Source organism: Stegodyphus dumicola, chromosome 11 (assembly GCF_044657685.1).
Source record: "Stegodyphus dumicola isolate Sdum_Otavi_A_Nest chromosome 11, ASM4465768v1".
Classification (NCBI taxonomy): Eukaryota; Metazoa; Arthropoda; class Arachnida; order Araneae; family Eresidae; genus Stegodyphus; species Stegodyphus dumicola.
Genome location: NC_140778.1, coordinates 71,628,929 through 71,644,458, shown reverse-complemented (window position 1 = coordinate 71,644,458; position 15,530 = coordinate 71,628,929). Strand labels below are relative to the sequence as shown.

Sequence of the window (15,530 nt, the reverse complement as noted above, 5' to 3'; positions counted from 1 at the left end):
CTCTGTGTACCTTACTGTAAAGGGTTTTACCTTTTTCCAGATACTCTTTGTGGATAATACCATAGCAATCCCACCATATGCAAAGCATGATCTTTTTGTTAGTTAAATTGCACTTTGCGATGCTGCCAGTGGGCTCACTGGGCATAGACCAAACCCTTTTCAGCATGTGTTGTTGAAATAAATCCATTTATCATCACAAGTGATGATCTGTCCAGAATTTTGTCCTTGCATTGATATTCAAGCAGATAAGGGCAGGCTCGAGCATGTCTGTCTTTATCTGCTTAAGTCAGCTCATGCAGCACCCAGCATTTGAACTTGTACATCAAGTTTATGCGATGCATAGTGCAACTAATGGACATAGCACTGATATCTAACTCTTCAGCAAGCTCTCAAGTGGTTGCATACTGGTCTTCCACAAGTTCTTGCAGGCTGGCTAGAGTATTTAGTAGGCCAGCTAGAGTGCTGTGCTTCTTGAATGTCATAGTCTTTGTATTTGAACTTTCATTACTAAACCTTCACAGTGTCATATGATACAACATTAGTACCTAAAGTTAGAAAAAGTGTACATATGATTTGGTGAATGAATCTATACATGATTTGGTGACATTATGTAGGTGACTTTTTGAAACGGAACTGGAAGTAAAATGACAGTTCTAATCTGATAGCATGATAGTTCTATTTCACATACCTTGTACTTAATGATAATGATACTTTTTTGAAAATTTCACAACACAGTGTTCTAAAGCAAGTCTGTTTCTTTCAAATGCGAAAAATTGACAAAACTGTTTGCACAGTTGTTGCATATTTGCAGTGGCAGGAAACTTTCCTTAAAACTTGATATATTATTTCTATGAACATATCTTAAGACAAACAACTGACAGTCATCTGTGCAATGCATTTATTATTTAACCATATTCACAGAAATCTAGCACTTTGGACATTGTTATTAATTCTTTATGACCAAGATATTAAATTGGTGTTGGAAAAAGCAGATTTTTGACCATACGTTGAGCAGGTAACATGTAGTATATTAAATATACTAGTACATGTTACCTGCTTACAAATTATGAATTTCAAATAATATGCCCAAATAGTAGAATACTGTAAAATGATAAAAAGTGGTAATGCTAAATTAAAGGTTACAAGAAGGTGATAAAAAACAAGGTGCCGCCCATACGGAAAAGTAGTTAGTGACCCTGACTGTAGTACCAAAGAGCCCAGATTCGAATCCCTGAGAAGACATGGATGTATTTCTACACATCTTTCTAGGAGGCAACAACTGCTTACCTATAAGGTGCCTCCATAATAAAGGGATCACCGCTTTCAGCCTTAGTAGTGGCCAGTGTCTGTGGATGGCTTGGACCCACCATTTGAGAAAGAAAATACATTTTGACAAAGTGAATATCCTTGTCTAGAAATGAATTGGAAATTTCATAAATGGGCATGATACATATTAAAAGATCATTAAAAAAGTGATTTTTGTTTCATTTGAATACATTTAATAACAGTTCTCAATTTTTTAACTGTATATTTTAGCAATACTGATCATTATTTATAATGAAGTGAAATAAAAAAAGGATTTTAAAGTTTATGCAGAGGTATACCATATATTTTTTGTTCATGTTACAACATGTTATACGTGCAGAAAGTGGTTTTTATTACTGTCTTCCATGATGGTACATGGAATTATTGCAGTACAGTCAAAAGTCTTTAATACGGACGTCCATAATCCGGACCTCAAAGCTACAAAATTACGTTTATGCATGCGCGTTTAATGTATAACGGACGGTATAAGCTAAGTTAAAATTATCTAATTCAGTTAATGTTGCAGTGCATTGTTCCTTAATCTTTGAACTGGATCCGGCTTATTATTTTTTACAGACTGTTAGAGCAATTTTATAAAAGTAAGCGTGAACTTTCGATTATGTCAAATAGAATTTCCGATTCTGGAGCTACCAAAGGATCTACAAAGCGAAAGCATGTTTTGATGTCCATTAAACAAAAAGTGGAATTGATACAAAAAATGGATAAAGGTATGAAGAAAGTGACAGAGAGGTGATTTGTTTCTATAATCATTCCGAAATCTGTTAATCAATTTCACGCTGCTCTGTGGGGCTGGGGGGAACGTTGCAGCGCACAATGAACTGGAAGTTGATCTGTCAGCACTATCCTCATCTTCAGGGCATATGTTTTTTTTATTTTATTCAGCTTATAATTCCTTACTAAATGTAGTGTTTCATCTCGATGTACTCCGATATGATTTAAATCAATTTCCTCATCATTATGAATATCACGAATATGCATAAAATAGTTTTCTGGTTGCAATTTTCTAATTTCGACTATGCGTAATGTATGCTTTACACATGCGCGCGTTGAAAGAAATGTTTAAAAAAGTAAACAAATAAATATTAAGCTTTTTTTTTTTTTTTTTGTAAATTTTGATACCCTTTAGATCACAATTGCTCTTTATTTCATAAATTACAGTTTCATATTTTTAATTGTATAATTTCTGCATGCCGTCTTACCAGATTTAAACTGATGATCTATAATCCGGAATCGCCGAAGTCCCAACGAGTCCGGATTAAAGACTTGACTGTAGTGGGTGTGAATTTTTACATTTTTGCATGCACTACATACCAGTGGTATACATTTAAATAGCAGTGATTATTTCGACTTTATGTTAATGGATTACCGCTTTATTTTTTATTTTACAGAATATTTTTAATTAATATAATTACTATTGAACCATACCCAGAATATCTGAAACTTTTTCCTCACAGCGAAAGATGCATAGGCCATGGTATACTCAAAATTTTAAAAATTAATAGTTAGAAGATCTGGGATTAAAAGATTGGTTGAAGGAAGACAGTAATAAAAAAGTGTACACCTTATTTGTTTAAAGCGAAGTTAATGAATGCGAATAAATTGATGCTACTGAGGCACATAAACAGTTAAACATAAAAAAATCACAAATATTGTTGACACAAGTTCAACGTTACACACATTCGTGACAAAAGTAAGTAGTGTTGAAAGAAATAACAGAGTTAACAATTGCTACACTCATTTCTGACCATAATATTCCCTTTGCACTATGTGATCATCTTACAGAAGCATGTAAATCCCAGATCTTCTAAATCTAAGTTCAGATGAAAGATTATTTTATACAAGATGGCATAGTGTCTCATGAAAAAGTATGCATTTATATCCTATGCAGAAATGTCTTCAGTGATAATAGATGAAAGTACACATATATCTGTATCATAAGTTCTAGCAGTTGTTAGATAGTTTGATATTCAAAGACTTGATGTATATGTTTATTTTATATTTTTTGTTGAAAATTGTACTTTAGAAGGGCCTTATCAATTTATAAAAAATGTTCTTTCGTATAAAATAACATCCCAATAAGTAATCTCATTGGCTTTGATAAAATTGTGCCAAAATGACAGGTAGTGAGAGTGGGGCCAAGCCATTTTTTTTTTTTTTTTTTTAAATGTACATCAACATTTAGCATGGGCTGTATTTCCCATATTTTTGCATTATGTGCCAGTTGCTCAGTCAAGGTATTATTATCATACCTAGAAATATTTATAAAAGTACCTATCATTATTTTTCTTGTAGCAGTAAAAGATTAAACAAGTTCAAGATGTTGTAGATACTGCTAAGCATAAATCCCCAAATTTGCACAAAATTATTTCTTAGCAATGTAATAAAAATTATTATTAAGCATTCGAATGCACTAGTTATTTATTTTCAATCTCAATCAGAAATGGATGATGAAGGGAATATTTGCAATACTGTGATCACCAAAAGCACTAAGTATATATTGCTTTTTTAGGATATGTATTGGAGAAAATAAGCTGCCTGAATACTGAATTTCAATCTGAGGATTGCAGATTGCATTTACTTCATTCAGTAGTTTTAAATTAGTATAAAAATATTCTTAGGTTTTTTAGAAAAAAAGTCATTACTCTTGTAAGCTGGTTCACAAATTGATGCAAGTAAAGAAACCTCTGAACAAAATATATTTGGGAGGCCATTGTATGGTCTTATTAAATTGTGAAAGCAGGTTTAAAAATGATTGTTTAAATTCATTGTTGAACATTTTATTTAAATCGCAAAGAGATTTCCTCTAAATGACGATGGAACTGTCACAAGTCTCAGTGTTCTTGATTTGGTAGCGGTATATGATCATTCCAAATCAGCATCATTTTCCCATTTAGCTATGCAGTTTTCATTCCTTGTGTTTGAAAATAAATAAGATTATCTAAATCAGGCGTCGGTAAACTGTTTTTTAGAAAGGGCCAGATTGTAAAAATTCTAATCTCAGTGAACCAGCAGCAAACATGAAGATATGAATGAATAATTTTTTCATAGTTATAAGAAAGGAGGAAGTTCACTTTTTTAATTCCAAAGTGATACTTTTACATTATATTTATACAGTCAAAAGTCGTTAATCCAGACTCGTCGGGACTTTGGCGACTCTGGATCATAGATCATGAGTTTAAATCTCGTAAGATGGCATGCAGAAATTATAAAATTAAAAATATGAAACCATAATTTATGAAATAAAGAACAATTATTATCTAAAGGGTATCAAAATTTACAAAAAAAAAAGGTTAATATTTATTTGTTTACTTTATTAAATATTTCTTTCAATGTAAGTTGTTTAAGTTGCTTCGTTTTATGTGATAATACTTTCTCTTTAATTCTATAAACAGACATAATTTCTTGTTCAGTTACAAAGTTCCGCTGTTCAAGTCCCGTTAATTGCTGTGCCAAGAATACCGACTAACTTGGCAATCGAAATTTTTTCGTTTTCACTAACCTCTCTGTCACATTCTTCATGTCTTTATCTGTTTTTTGCAGCAATTCCACTTTTTGTTTGATGGACATGGAAACATACTTTCGTTTTGTACGATCCTTTGGGAGGTCCAGAATCGGAAATTCTATTTGACATAATCGAAAGTTCAAGTTTACTTTTATAGTATTGCTCTTACAGTCTGCAAAAAATAATAAGCCGGATCCAATTCGAAAATTAAGGAACAACGCAATCATCAACATTAACTGAAATAGATAATTAGATAATTTTAGCATATACCGTCCGTTATTCATAAAACGCGCACGCGAAAACGTATTCTGCGCTTGCTCACATGCATATGCGCAGACGTAAAAGGTCTTACGCGCACGCGTAAACGCCTATGCGCATGTGTCAACGCGGCGCATGCGCAGAAAGTTTTTAGCTTTGAGGTCCGGATTATGGGTGTCCGAATTAACGACTTTTGACTGTATACATTTTTTACTAACATTTAAAAAAAAATTACATATTAAAAATGTTATTATTAAATAGGTAAACATTTCTAATGTGAAGAATGCAATAATTTTTTCTGAGGTAATATTTCATCACACTTGAGTTCTAAATTAGTACTTCCTACCATTAAAGTTGTTTTCCACATTTTCTTTGCATGTGGTATGTGCCTTATGTTCAGTTCATCAGCAGTGATATTTCATCTGCTTTTTTTTTTTTAATTTATATTTCATCAGTAAACATGCTAATTATTCTCAGCTTGACATCGACTGAAAAACCATTCGCTTCTTTTGAGAAAAAGGAAATGCACAAGGCCGTATTTACTTATAAGCTACACAAGCTATAGCTTAGGACCCCCCCAAAACAATTAAAATATAGTATAAATAGTATTAAAATATATTATAAATAGTATTAAAATATATTATAAAAGACTTATAAAGGGCTCCATATCTCAATAGATTAGGGCCTTATCAAGACTAAATCTGGCTCTGGAAATGCATGAGGCTTTGTAAAAACTATCATAAAATAAGGCATTACAATAAACTTATATGATGTTATAAAGTTAAATAATGAAAAAAAAAAAGGTATCTATGACAGAAACTGATTTTATGAATCAAAAAAAAATTTTTGGATCCATCAACATGATCCATGAGTGGACAGACGTGTTTTATGTTTTATCTATTGTTGGCTCAGAAGAAATGAAATCAATTGAGTGGTGTGAGAAACAAATATTTGTAAATAATACAACTTTGTATGGAATGATTTTTTGAGAGGGGGTTGTTTAAAACATCTAATTAAACATAGTAAAGGCTGACTCTGAGGACCTAATAAAATTGTTGAAATTGACAATCTTTGTATGCAGAAAAAAACAGTGTTGGAAGGATCTTGCCTAAACAGTAGATATAATTTCTTGTTCAGTTACAAAGTTCCGCTGTTCAAGTCCCGTTAATTGCTGTGCCAAGAATACCGACTAACTTGGCAATCGAAATTTTTTCGTTTTCACTAACCTCTCTGTCACATTCTTCATGTCTTTATCCGTTTTTTGCAGCAATTCCACTTTTTGTTTGATGAACATGGAAACATACTTTCGTTTTGTACGATCCTTTGGGAGCTCCAGAATCGGAAATTCTATTTGACATAATCGAAAGTTCAAGTTTACTTTTATAGTATTGCTCTTACAGTCTGCAAAAAATAATAAGCCGGATCCAATTCGAAAATTAAGGAACAATGCAATCATCAACATTAACTGAAATAGATAATTAGATAATTTTAGCATATACCGTCCGTTATTCATAAAACGCGCACGCGAAAACGTATTCTGCGCTTGCTCATACGCATATGCGCAGACGTAAAAGGTCTTACGCGCACGCGTAAACGCCTATGCGCATGTGTCAACGCGGAACACATGCTGCAAAACAAGAAAATGGTTTCTAGCTGAAGTTTGTAAACAGATGACAAAGCACTTTCTCAAAATATATCAGTTGAAATCCTGGCTGTCTGATTTATATAGTGAAAATGTAAGAACCAAGAAAATTATCTCATTGTGGATTTCATAATGATGTCTCCCCTCTTTTCTCAATATTTAACAATCATCACTAAATTATCATTCCAATTCTTTTTTATATCTCATATTTTCGTTTAATTCATTAGAATTAAAAGAATTCACCAGAGTAACAAACTTGTCATGTAGCCTTTGTCTATTAAATCAATTGCTTCATTTTTCTTTAGTTAATGTTTTATATATCGATAGCATCATTGAACTTTTACATCGTGCACTTAAGTAAAATACTGCATTTAAACAGGCATTTGAGATTAAACTTAAGTAACAGAGGAGGGCAAGATATTTTTCAGAGCTGAGGGGCATCAGACAGAATAACAGAAAAGTGGTAAATAAAAAAAAAGAAGGAGCATTCAAATCAAATTGGGGGGGGGAAGAGGGAAGATAAACAAACCACTTTATATGATTTTTAATTAGTTTCTTCTTTGCTTAATGATACACAAAGTGTTTTAAGAATTCAAATATTTTCCAAAAATGGTTTAAAGCAGGCAGATACATCTGCAGGTCATTTGTGAATATCATACCGTAAATTAAAAGATTGTTTTATGCAATTTCCTGTCTTCCTCTAATCGAAATTGCCATTCTTTATAACATTACCTTTAGAGAAACTTTCCCTGCTTCTTCTGCCTGTGGTTATGATTGTGTTTTTCCTCATCTCTCAGAAAGAAATGCCGTTAATGTTATTCAATTTAGCAATCAAATCTCAGATGATTTCCTTGTAGCTTGTATTGATAGCAGGAAAATTGACGGTAAAGTTCATTTTGCATTTGTTGCCTTCAGAAATGGTCTTGAATTTGATATTAATACATGGATTTTATAACTGAACTTTTGTGTTTAAATTTTGCCATTGAATGGATAACTGAATAAAATAACGCTGTTTCAGACTATCTCATTTATACAGATTCTTTTTGTGTAAAAATGTATGTCTATGTATGTCTTCTATTTCTTAGTCAATTAGTTTCTTAGTTACTTCTTAGTCTATTTCTTTAATCATTGAGATTCAAAGACAACTTAGAAACCTAAAAGATAAAAACATTTTGGTTAATTTTACATTTGTTCGTGGGCATGTGGTTGTTGTTGGGAATGAGCGGGCCAAATTTCTTGCAAAGATTGCTACCAAGCACAAAACTGACATTTTTATGAATATCCGTAAATCCTTTTATAAGATCATGAATGAAACTATTGTGGAGTCGAGGAATCATGAATACATTAGTTCATACGTTAGTTAGATTGTCATGTCATCATTTTTTTACAAGTTATAAAATGACCCAATTCCTTACTGGCCATGGAAGCTTTAAAAATTTCCTGAGAAGATTTAAGTTGGTTAAAGAGACTTTTTGTGATTGCAGTATTCGTGCCAAGGAAAGTGTTGTACATGTTCGTCTTCTATGTTCCAAATTTGACAGTGAAAGAAAGATGTTAAAACTGGCCCTTAAAAATATTAACTGGCCTCCTGATTTTCATCAGTTTATTTCCAAGATTTATTGTCTTTGGCTATTTTCGTAAATTATTCTAATTCTTCATACGTTTCTTTCTTTTTTAAACTTTTTATTTTTCTATATTATGTTTCATACTTACTTCTGTATGCCCCATGTGATACTTTGTAGTATATGAAGAATCATTTGTGTTTTGAATTTTAAAAAATGGAATTTTGAATATCAATACTTGCATGATGACTGGCCATAAGTTATATTTTCTTTATAAGTCACGAGTTAACTTGATGCTTTGTGATGTTTCAATATATGTTCAATAAAGAGACTTTGGGTAATGGCACCATTCAGAATACATGTAATTCTGTAACATTACACTTGCTCATTGCCATATTTGAGATGCTGTTGCTTTGAGAAAACTCTAGTGACCCAGCATTATATAAAAAATGTTTCAGAACTTACAATTACATCTTTAGTTTATATGTATATTTTAAACCAGTGGCAATATACTCAGCCCATTGAGCATTCAATGGGAATGGCTAAATCAATCATTTTAGCTGTCCTATCATCTAGAATATTGTCGAGGATGCACTATAAGAAAAACAAACATTATAGCCAAGCCTTTCATGGGAGTCAAACTCACACCCTGGATTTCAGAATAAAAACCAACCTCCAATAAGGTCTATAAGTTCAGAACAGCCTCTCAATTTGCTGTTGCCCTGGTTCTATAAACAATGCTTGGCTAGGAACTAGGATTATTTAATCTTTTTATTTACTATTAAATATCTTTTCCATTTACTATTAAAATAACTTCATCCCTGGCCTATCCATGTACCATATATATACAACTAATTGAATATATTCTGGAATGTATTAGCTACACAAACAGTCCATTAAGTACCTCCAATTACTACCAATGAACATACAATTTTACAAAAAGTGATCTGATAAGCTTCATTCTGGATACTATCTAAATTTTCAGATGCAAGTAAATATTACACCATAGAAGCTTATATTGTTGCTTGAAGTGGCTTCATGTTATACTGAACTGCACAATATCTGTGATATATCTTTGAAAATGTGATAATTTATAACCTATATCATAAGCAACCAGAGATAATTTCATTGGAGTACATTTTCTATCTTTGTGTTTCAATTTTTACTACTAATAATGAAAGATTTTCTTAAAAGTACACCAGAGATACAGCATTTCTTATATGTATCAAGTAGATGAAAGGTTTTTAGTTTCATTCTGAAATATATTGCTAATATGTAATACATTAAATCTTTAAAAAAAAAAAAAAAAAACCCTCTTTTAATGCTTTAAATGATATACAGAGTTAGATACTGAAATTACATTTAAGCTCTACTTAACCCATTCAGAACCAGCGTCATGTATATGCGACATAATGATTCCACTCCTACCAGCCCAGCATCCCGTATATGCGACGCAGCGATTCTGCTCCTACCAGCCCAGCGTCCCGTATATGTGACATTAAAACAGAGCGATTTATTTGAATTTTTAAAAGCCAGTAAATGGAGCTAAGTGGTAATTTGTTTTCACATGGCTTGATTTATACGGCATTTGACCTTCATATACTGGTATTAGTTTCTGTTTTGTGCTTCTGGTTTTGACAGATTTATTGAAATAAACCAACTGGAAATCATTGCTCTTTATAAGTGCGCCTCTGAATTAAAGGGGCGCAGGCGTTTTTGTTTATTTCGTTAGGATTTTTTTTTCTTACTTATTTTGAAACTTAACATAAGCTTTCTTGATTAATTAAAAAGTAGCATTACAACATTAGTACAGAAGGGGAAAAACTATCAGCTTTCTCAATGCATAATGCGTCTTGCTCGCATTTCTCAGGAAAGGGCCAGCGTTTTTGTTTTTCTTACTCAATTTAATAGGTCATTATATATAATGCCTTGAATGGTCATTATATATAATGACACAGCATTATATTTTGGTATATAATGTATTTGCTTTACATATAATGTAATTATATATAATGTATATATTGACATGATCAGTAACGGATATTCCGCTAGTGGGGGTGTTTCCTTGATCACTTTCCGATCATCATGGATGCTGTTTTCGATTTAGAAAAACAGAAAGTTTTCTAATACATACCTGATGTCACACAGGGTTTGAGAATGAAATATTTCTGAATGTCTTTTCAAGAAGTTTTGGGACATTCAGTTTCATTCCATTAGCCATGGCTGAGAGACCTTACTTAAAAATTTGTCCAAAATCACCGGACACTCAACCTTTCCGTCTAACTGGAAGATAGTTTCCAAAAATTTACGTTGACAGAAAAGGGAATAAAGGTAGGAGAAGATGCATTCTATGTGCTAAAACGAAGGAAAAGCCAAGCTAAAACCAAGGAAAACCAAACAACGTATTTTGAGTACAATGTAGGACTGCGTGTCGATCCTTGTTTTGAATTATTTCACACACAGAATTTTTAAATTGGAATTTAATTACCTACAGGTAATTCTTGTTTAGTTTTTTTTTTTTTTTTTTTTTCAATTTCGTATTTATAAATTTTTTTCATGTTTATAGTATTTATTTTTGTGTGTATAGTTATGATTTTAGTATTTTGCCTGTTTAGTTTATTTATATTAATGTGATATTATTTATATTAATACACATTAAAAACAAGTACCGTAGTTTCCGGAAGAAAGGCCGCATCAGCGTAAATGCCGAACGCGAGAAAAATGGTGGGAAAAAAAATAAAATTACACAGAAACGTCGCATCAGATTAAATTGCGCGTGACATCGTCTAAGGCCGTATAGATGCAAAAACTCAACCTAAGTCCTGATATATGACATACCAGTTAAGAAAAAGGCATGAAATGAAACCATAACTCAAAAATAAATTAAAGGTAAGAAATGTATAGCTTCTGTGCCGTTTAGAGACATTTTCAAAAATTTTCCGCTCCCTAATTAAAAACTATCCAACAAGTACTTGTACCCAAACTGATGAGATCTGTATTTGGTAGAATGCCAAGAAAAATCCATTCATGCTGAAGGGGAAATACGTCAGAGTTCGTTATTTCGAGGCAGGTGGAGTCATGTCCGCCTTTGAAAAAGATTGCAGAAAAGGCAGGGGTGGGGAGAGGATGGGTCCTGGAAGATTCATCGAATGGCAGAGGAGAGAGACTATTCAAACTGATGAGAATGTTGATTTGAAAGGGGGAAGAATGTTATTGTTCTGAGATCTCGTTTAGGGTGAATAAGGCATGTAGGTCCGTTCAAGGGAAAGAATGTAAACAAAATAACGTTCGCAAAAAGCAACTGAATGGTCTTTTGTGTGGGAACAGCTCCAGTCTATGCACAATGACAAGGCGATCCAAACTATGTACAATGACCATAATAGGAAATATTTTATTTTTAGTGCACCTAAAAGCCGCATGGGTAGAAATGCCGCACCCGCTGAAAATTTAAGTTTTAAACACGTAAACGACGCGGCGTTTCTTCCAGAAATTACGGTACATTAAATACGCAACTTCAAAAATTGAAGTCATAATATCAAAATGCTGATTTTATACGATTTTTTTTTTTTTTTTGTAAAATTAAGCTTAACCGCTGAAAATGCGTGGGCTGGTGGCGACGATCCATTTTAGCGTGTCCAGTCCCGTGACTGCACTTTTCTTCCGGCGCTGGTCCTTAAGGGGTTAATAAACTATTTTTTCATATTCAGTATATGGTTATAATCTTTCAGGAGAAGTTTATTATTTAATTATTATCTATGTGATAAAATGTAGTGATCAATGTAATACACAATCTAGATCACAGTTTTCCAGTACTTTTTTCGTTTACCTTTTTCTCTCCCAACTTTTGAGTTTATTTAGCACCTTCCTACTTTGTAATAATAGTATACTGGATATATTTTGAATGTGATTTAGAAGCTTTGACTGAATATGCTTTACAATATTTACATATTTATTGTATTTCTGTTACATTCAATGACTGATTAAAATTCGCATTGCAATACAGAAGCATAATGGCGAAAAAGGCTTTTCAAAAGATTTATAGTAATGAATTTGACAAGACATGCCCAAATCATCCTTTTTACACTAGATTTTTTTACAGAATTAAAATAAGAATAATCATCAATAACTAAACTTTATGCCCACTCAATTTGTTTCAAAAATTAAAGAACCAAGAAAAATAAATTTTTATTAATTTGATTTTTGTATTGAGGACTAAAAGTAATCAGTGTTGATGTTATGAAGTTTATTTCAAATATTATAAATATTAACTATGGTAATGAAATTGCATATACCTTTGTGTCACGTAAAATAATTGCATAATAATGTTGGTCCTTTCAGTAATTTTGATTCCTTTAATAGTTCATACAATGATAAACTTTTTTTTTAATAAAAGGTATAGTTTTGATTCACAGGATAAATATTTATTCATACAATACTGCGCTTAATAAGTACTAATTATCAAAAAAATACAGTCAGTTATTTCAGTAATCTATGCAGATTTAAAAAAAATTTTTTTTAAACATAATTTAGGATTTTTGAATTGAAACAATGCTGTTAGCCTCTTGGATGTATGTAAATTTTGTTCTTCCTCTGCTTTGTTTTCAGGACATAAATGCATTTCATTTATAATACACAAAATGTGTTCCTCTGATTAATATATTGAAATAATTTTTAGATCTGTTTTTATTCCCTGAGTGTAAACATTCCTTTTATTGTATCATACTATATATGTAAAAACTTAAATTTGATTGCAAGCATTAAATGAAAGTGCATTTTGATTTAAAATCAATAGATAATCAATGAATTAATTAAATTTGTCATGTGTGAAATTTTTTGTTTAAGGTAAATCATCAGATTTACTTATTGTTTTTTGTGTATGTATGGGCATTGAAAATATATAGGTGACTGAAATAAAAACCTGAAATTTGCAATGAATTCCAAAATGTTGGTGGCAAGAGTTAACCTTATGGCTCAAAGAATCATCAACTTGTGGCAATATGATGCTGCATCTCCGAAGAAGGAAGTAGATGCAATATAAAAATGGCTGCACAACTGTTGATATGTACTGTGTGAGAGCAACAATCTGTGATGCACTTTCCAGCACGTTAAGTGATTCATTGTCTCTCCAGCAAGTGTAATATTAGTGTAGTAACTATAAAAGCAGTGTCACATCTGTGAAGAAGCTAATCTTAGCATCAGGAAAGCTTACTCTGTTTTGGGATGAAATATGATAATTTTGGAACATTACGTGGAAAAGTGAGTAATAATAACCTCTCCTAAAAGTTCTGAAACATGGTACTGCGACATCCTATATAGATAGTTTTTAATGCCACTTGCAAGTAGTAATGTTATTTCTGAAAAGCTTGTTTTAAGTCTGTATAATATATAAACAAATGGTAGAAGAAAAATACATCATAGAATTATAGAAAAAAAAGAGGAGTAAAGTAAAGTATAATAGTTTTGCTACTTATTTTACATTACATTAAATATTAAAAATGCTACTTGATGGGATTAATGTAGATAATTTTTGTTATTATTTACAATTAGTAATGATGTTTTTAAAAGCTTTTTAAATAATTACATACAGAATATATCACACAAATAACATGTGAAAAAATATGCAGCGACTATGGAAAGAGAATGGGGGTGTAAAGCCTAATATTAACTTCGCAATTAAATTTCAGATTATTTTAAATATTAGAAATATAACTGATTGATGTTTCTGATGAGTAGCAGTGATGTTTCTGAAAAGCTTTTTAAGTCTGCTCAATACAGTACAAAGTCCGTAATCCGGACTCGTCGGGACTTCGGCGATTCCGGATTAACAGTTTTTCTGGATTATAGATCATCAATTTAAATTTGGTAAGATGGCATGCAGAAATTATACAATTAAAAATATGAAACTGTCATTTATGAAATAAAGAGCAATTATGATCTAAAGGGTATCAAAATTTACAAAAAAAAAATATATTTGTTTACTTTATTAAACATTTCTTTCAATGTAAGTTGTTTAAGTTGCTTCGTTTTTTGTGCTAAACGCACATGCGTAAAGCATACAAAAAAAAAAAGTTTGTGGCTTTGAGGTCCGGATTATAGATCATTCCGGATAATGGACGTCCGGATTACAGACTTTGTACTGTATAATGAAACAAAAGGCGTCCACAAGAAAGTGTATAGATTTTTTCCTATCTATCTCTATATATAATAACAATAAATTGGTTCGAGGAGAGAATTTAGTAGATCCATTCACTAATAATCATAGCTGGAAGTTGTTTGGTTGTAGATAACTGAATATGGCAGACATACTGGTGGCATCTTAGCAGATGTATCTTTGAAGAATAACAAAATCATGATAATCTGAAAATATCTTTATTATTTGTTGATTGCTCTATTTAGAAACATCTTATTGCATGGCAGACCGCAATGGAGAAAATCTGCACACCCCAATTTTGATTATGACTCATTACATTTTTAATAATGAAGCAGGCAAGCAAGAAAAAGATACGTAGGCAGCAAAAAACACTGCATAATAATTGCAGTAGTATTTATAATCTCAGACCACTTTGTTTTAATCCTCAGCAAAAACTTGACAAAAGTCTAAAACAATGCAGTTACTGGAGGGAAAATGCAGATGCCTTGAAAGGGATTGTGCTTTAACTGAAAATTAGAAATTTAAAGGTTTATTCCCAGTTTGTTCCAATTAAGTTTAATTTGTTAATAAATTTCCATACTTTATATTTTACATATATAAAAAAATACATTATGGAAAGAGGGAATGTGAGATAATATATGATATTTTTTGGTACTGCATCTATAAATTCAAAAATGTTAAAAAAAAATATTTAAATTTCTGAAAAGCTTTCTAAATGTGCATAATGTATGTGAAAGTGACACCAATGAGAAAAAAATTACATAGTATTATAGAAAAAAGGAAGGATTACATTATATATATATATACAATATGTACAGAATATAAAGAAATTAATATATACAGTCAAAAGTCTTTAATCTGGACTCTCGGGACTTCGGCGATTCTGGATTATAGATCATCAAGTTTAAATCTGGTAAGATGACATGCAGAAATTATAAAATTAAAAATATGAAACAGTAATTTATGAAATAAAGAGCAATTATAATCTAAAGGGTATCAAAATTTACAAAAAAAAAAAAAAAAAAAAAAAAAAAAAAAAAAAAAAGCTTTATATTTATTTGTTTACTTTATTAAACATTTATTTCAATG

The 15,530-nt window shown here is 31.4% G+C and overlaps 2 protein-coding genes across 2 annotated transcripts in view; one reads left to right on the top strand and one right to left on the bottom strand.

Annotated features, from left to right (window-relative positions):
• Window positions 1-15,530, bottom strand: part of LOC118204228 (oxidized purine nucleoside triphosphate hydrolase-like) — a 37,719-nt gene that overhangs the window by 3,931 nt on the left and 18,258 nt on the right. The window contains exon 3 of the mRNA XM_085826829.1: window positions 1,288-1,411. Within this exon, the coding sequence (XP_085682955.1) occupies window positions 1,288-1,411 (124 nt within the window). The remainder of the gene's footprint in view (window positions 1-1,287; window positions 1,412-15,530) is intronic.
• The window catches only part of LOC118204229 (epsin-2-like), a 95,912-nt gene continuing 87,067 nt past the window's right edge, over window positions 6,686-15,530 (top strand). Inside the window, exon 1 of the mRNA XM_085826826.1 lies at window positions 6,686-6,822. The gene's annotated coding sequence lies outside the window, so the exon portion shown is untranslated. The remainder of the gene's footprint in view (window positions 6,823-15,530) is intronic.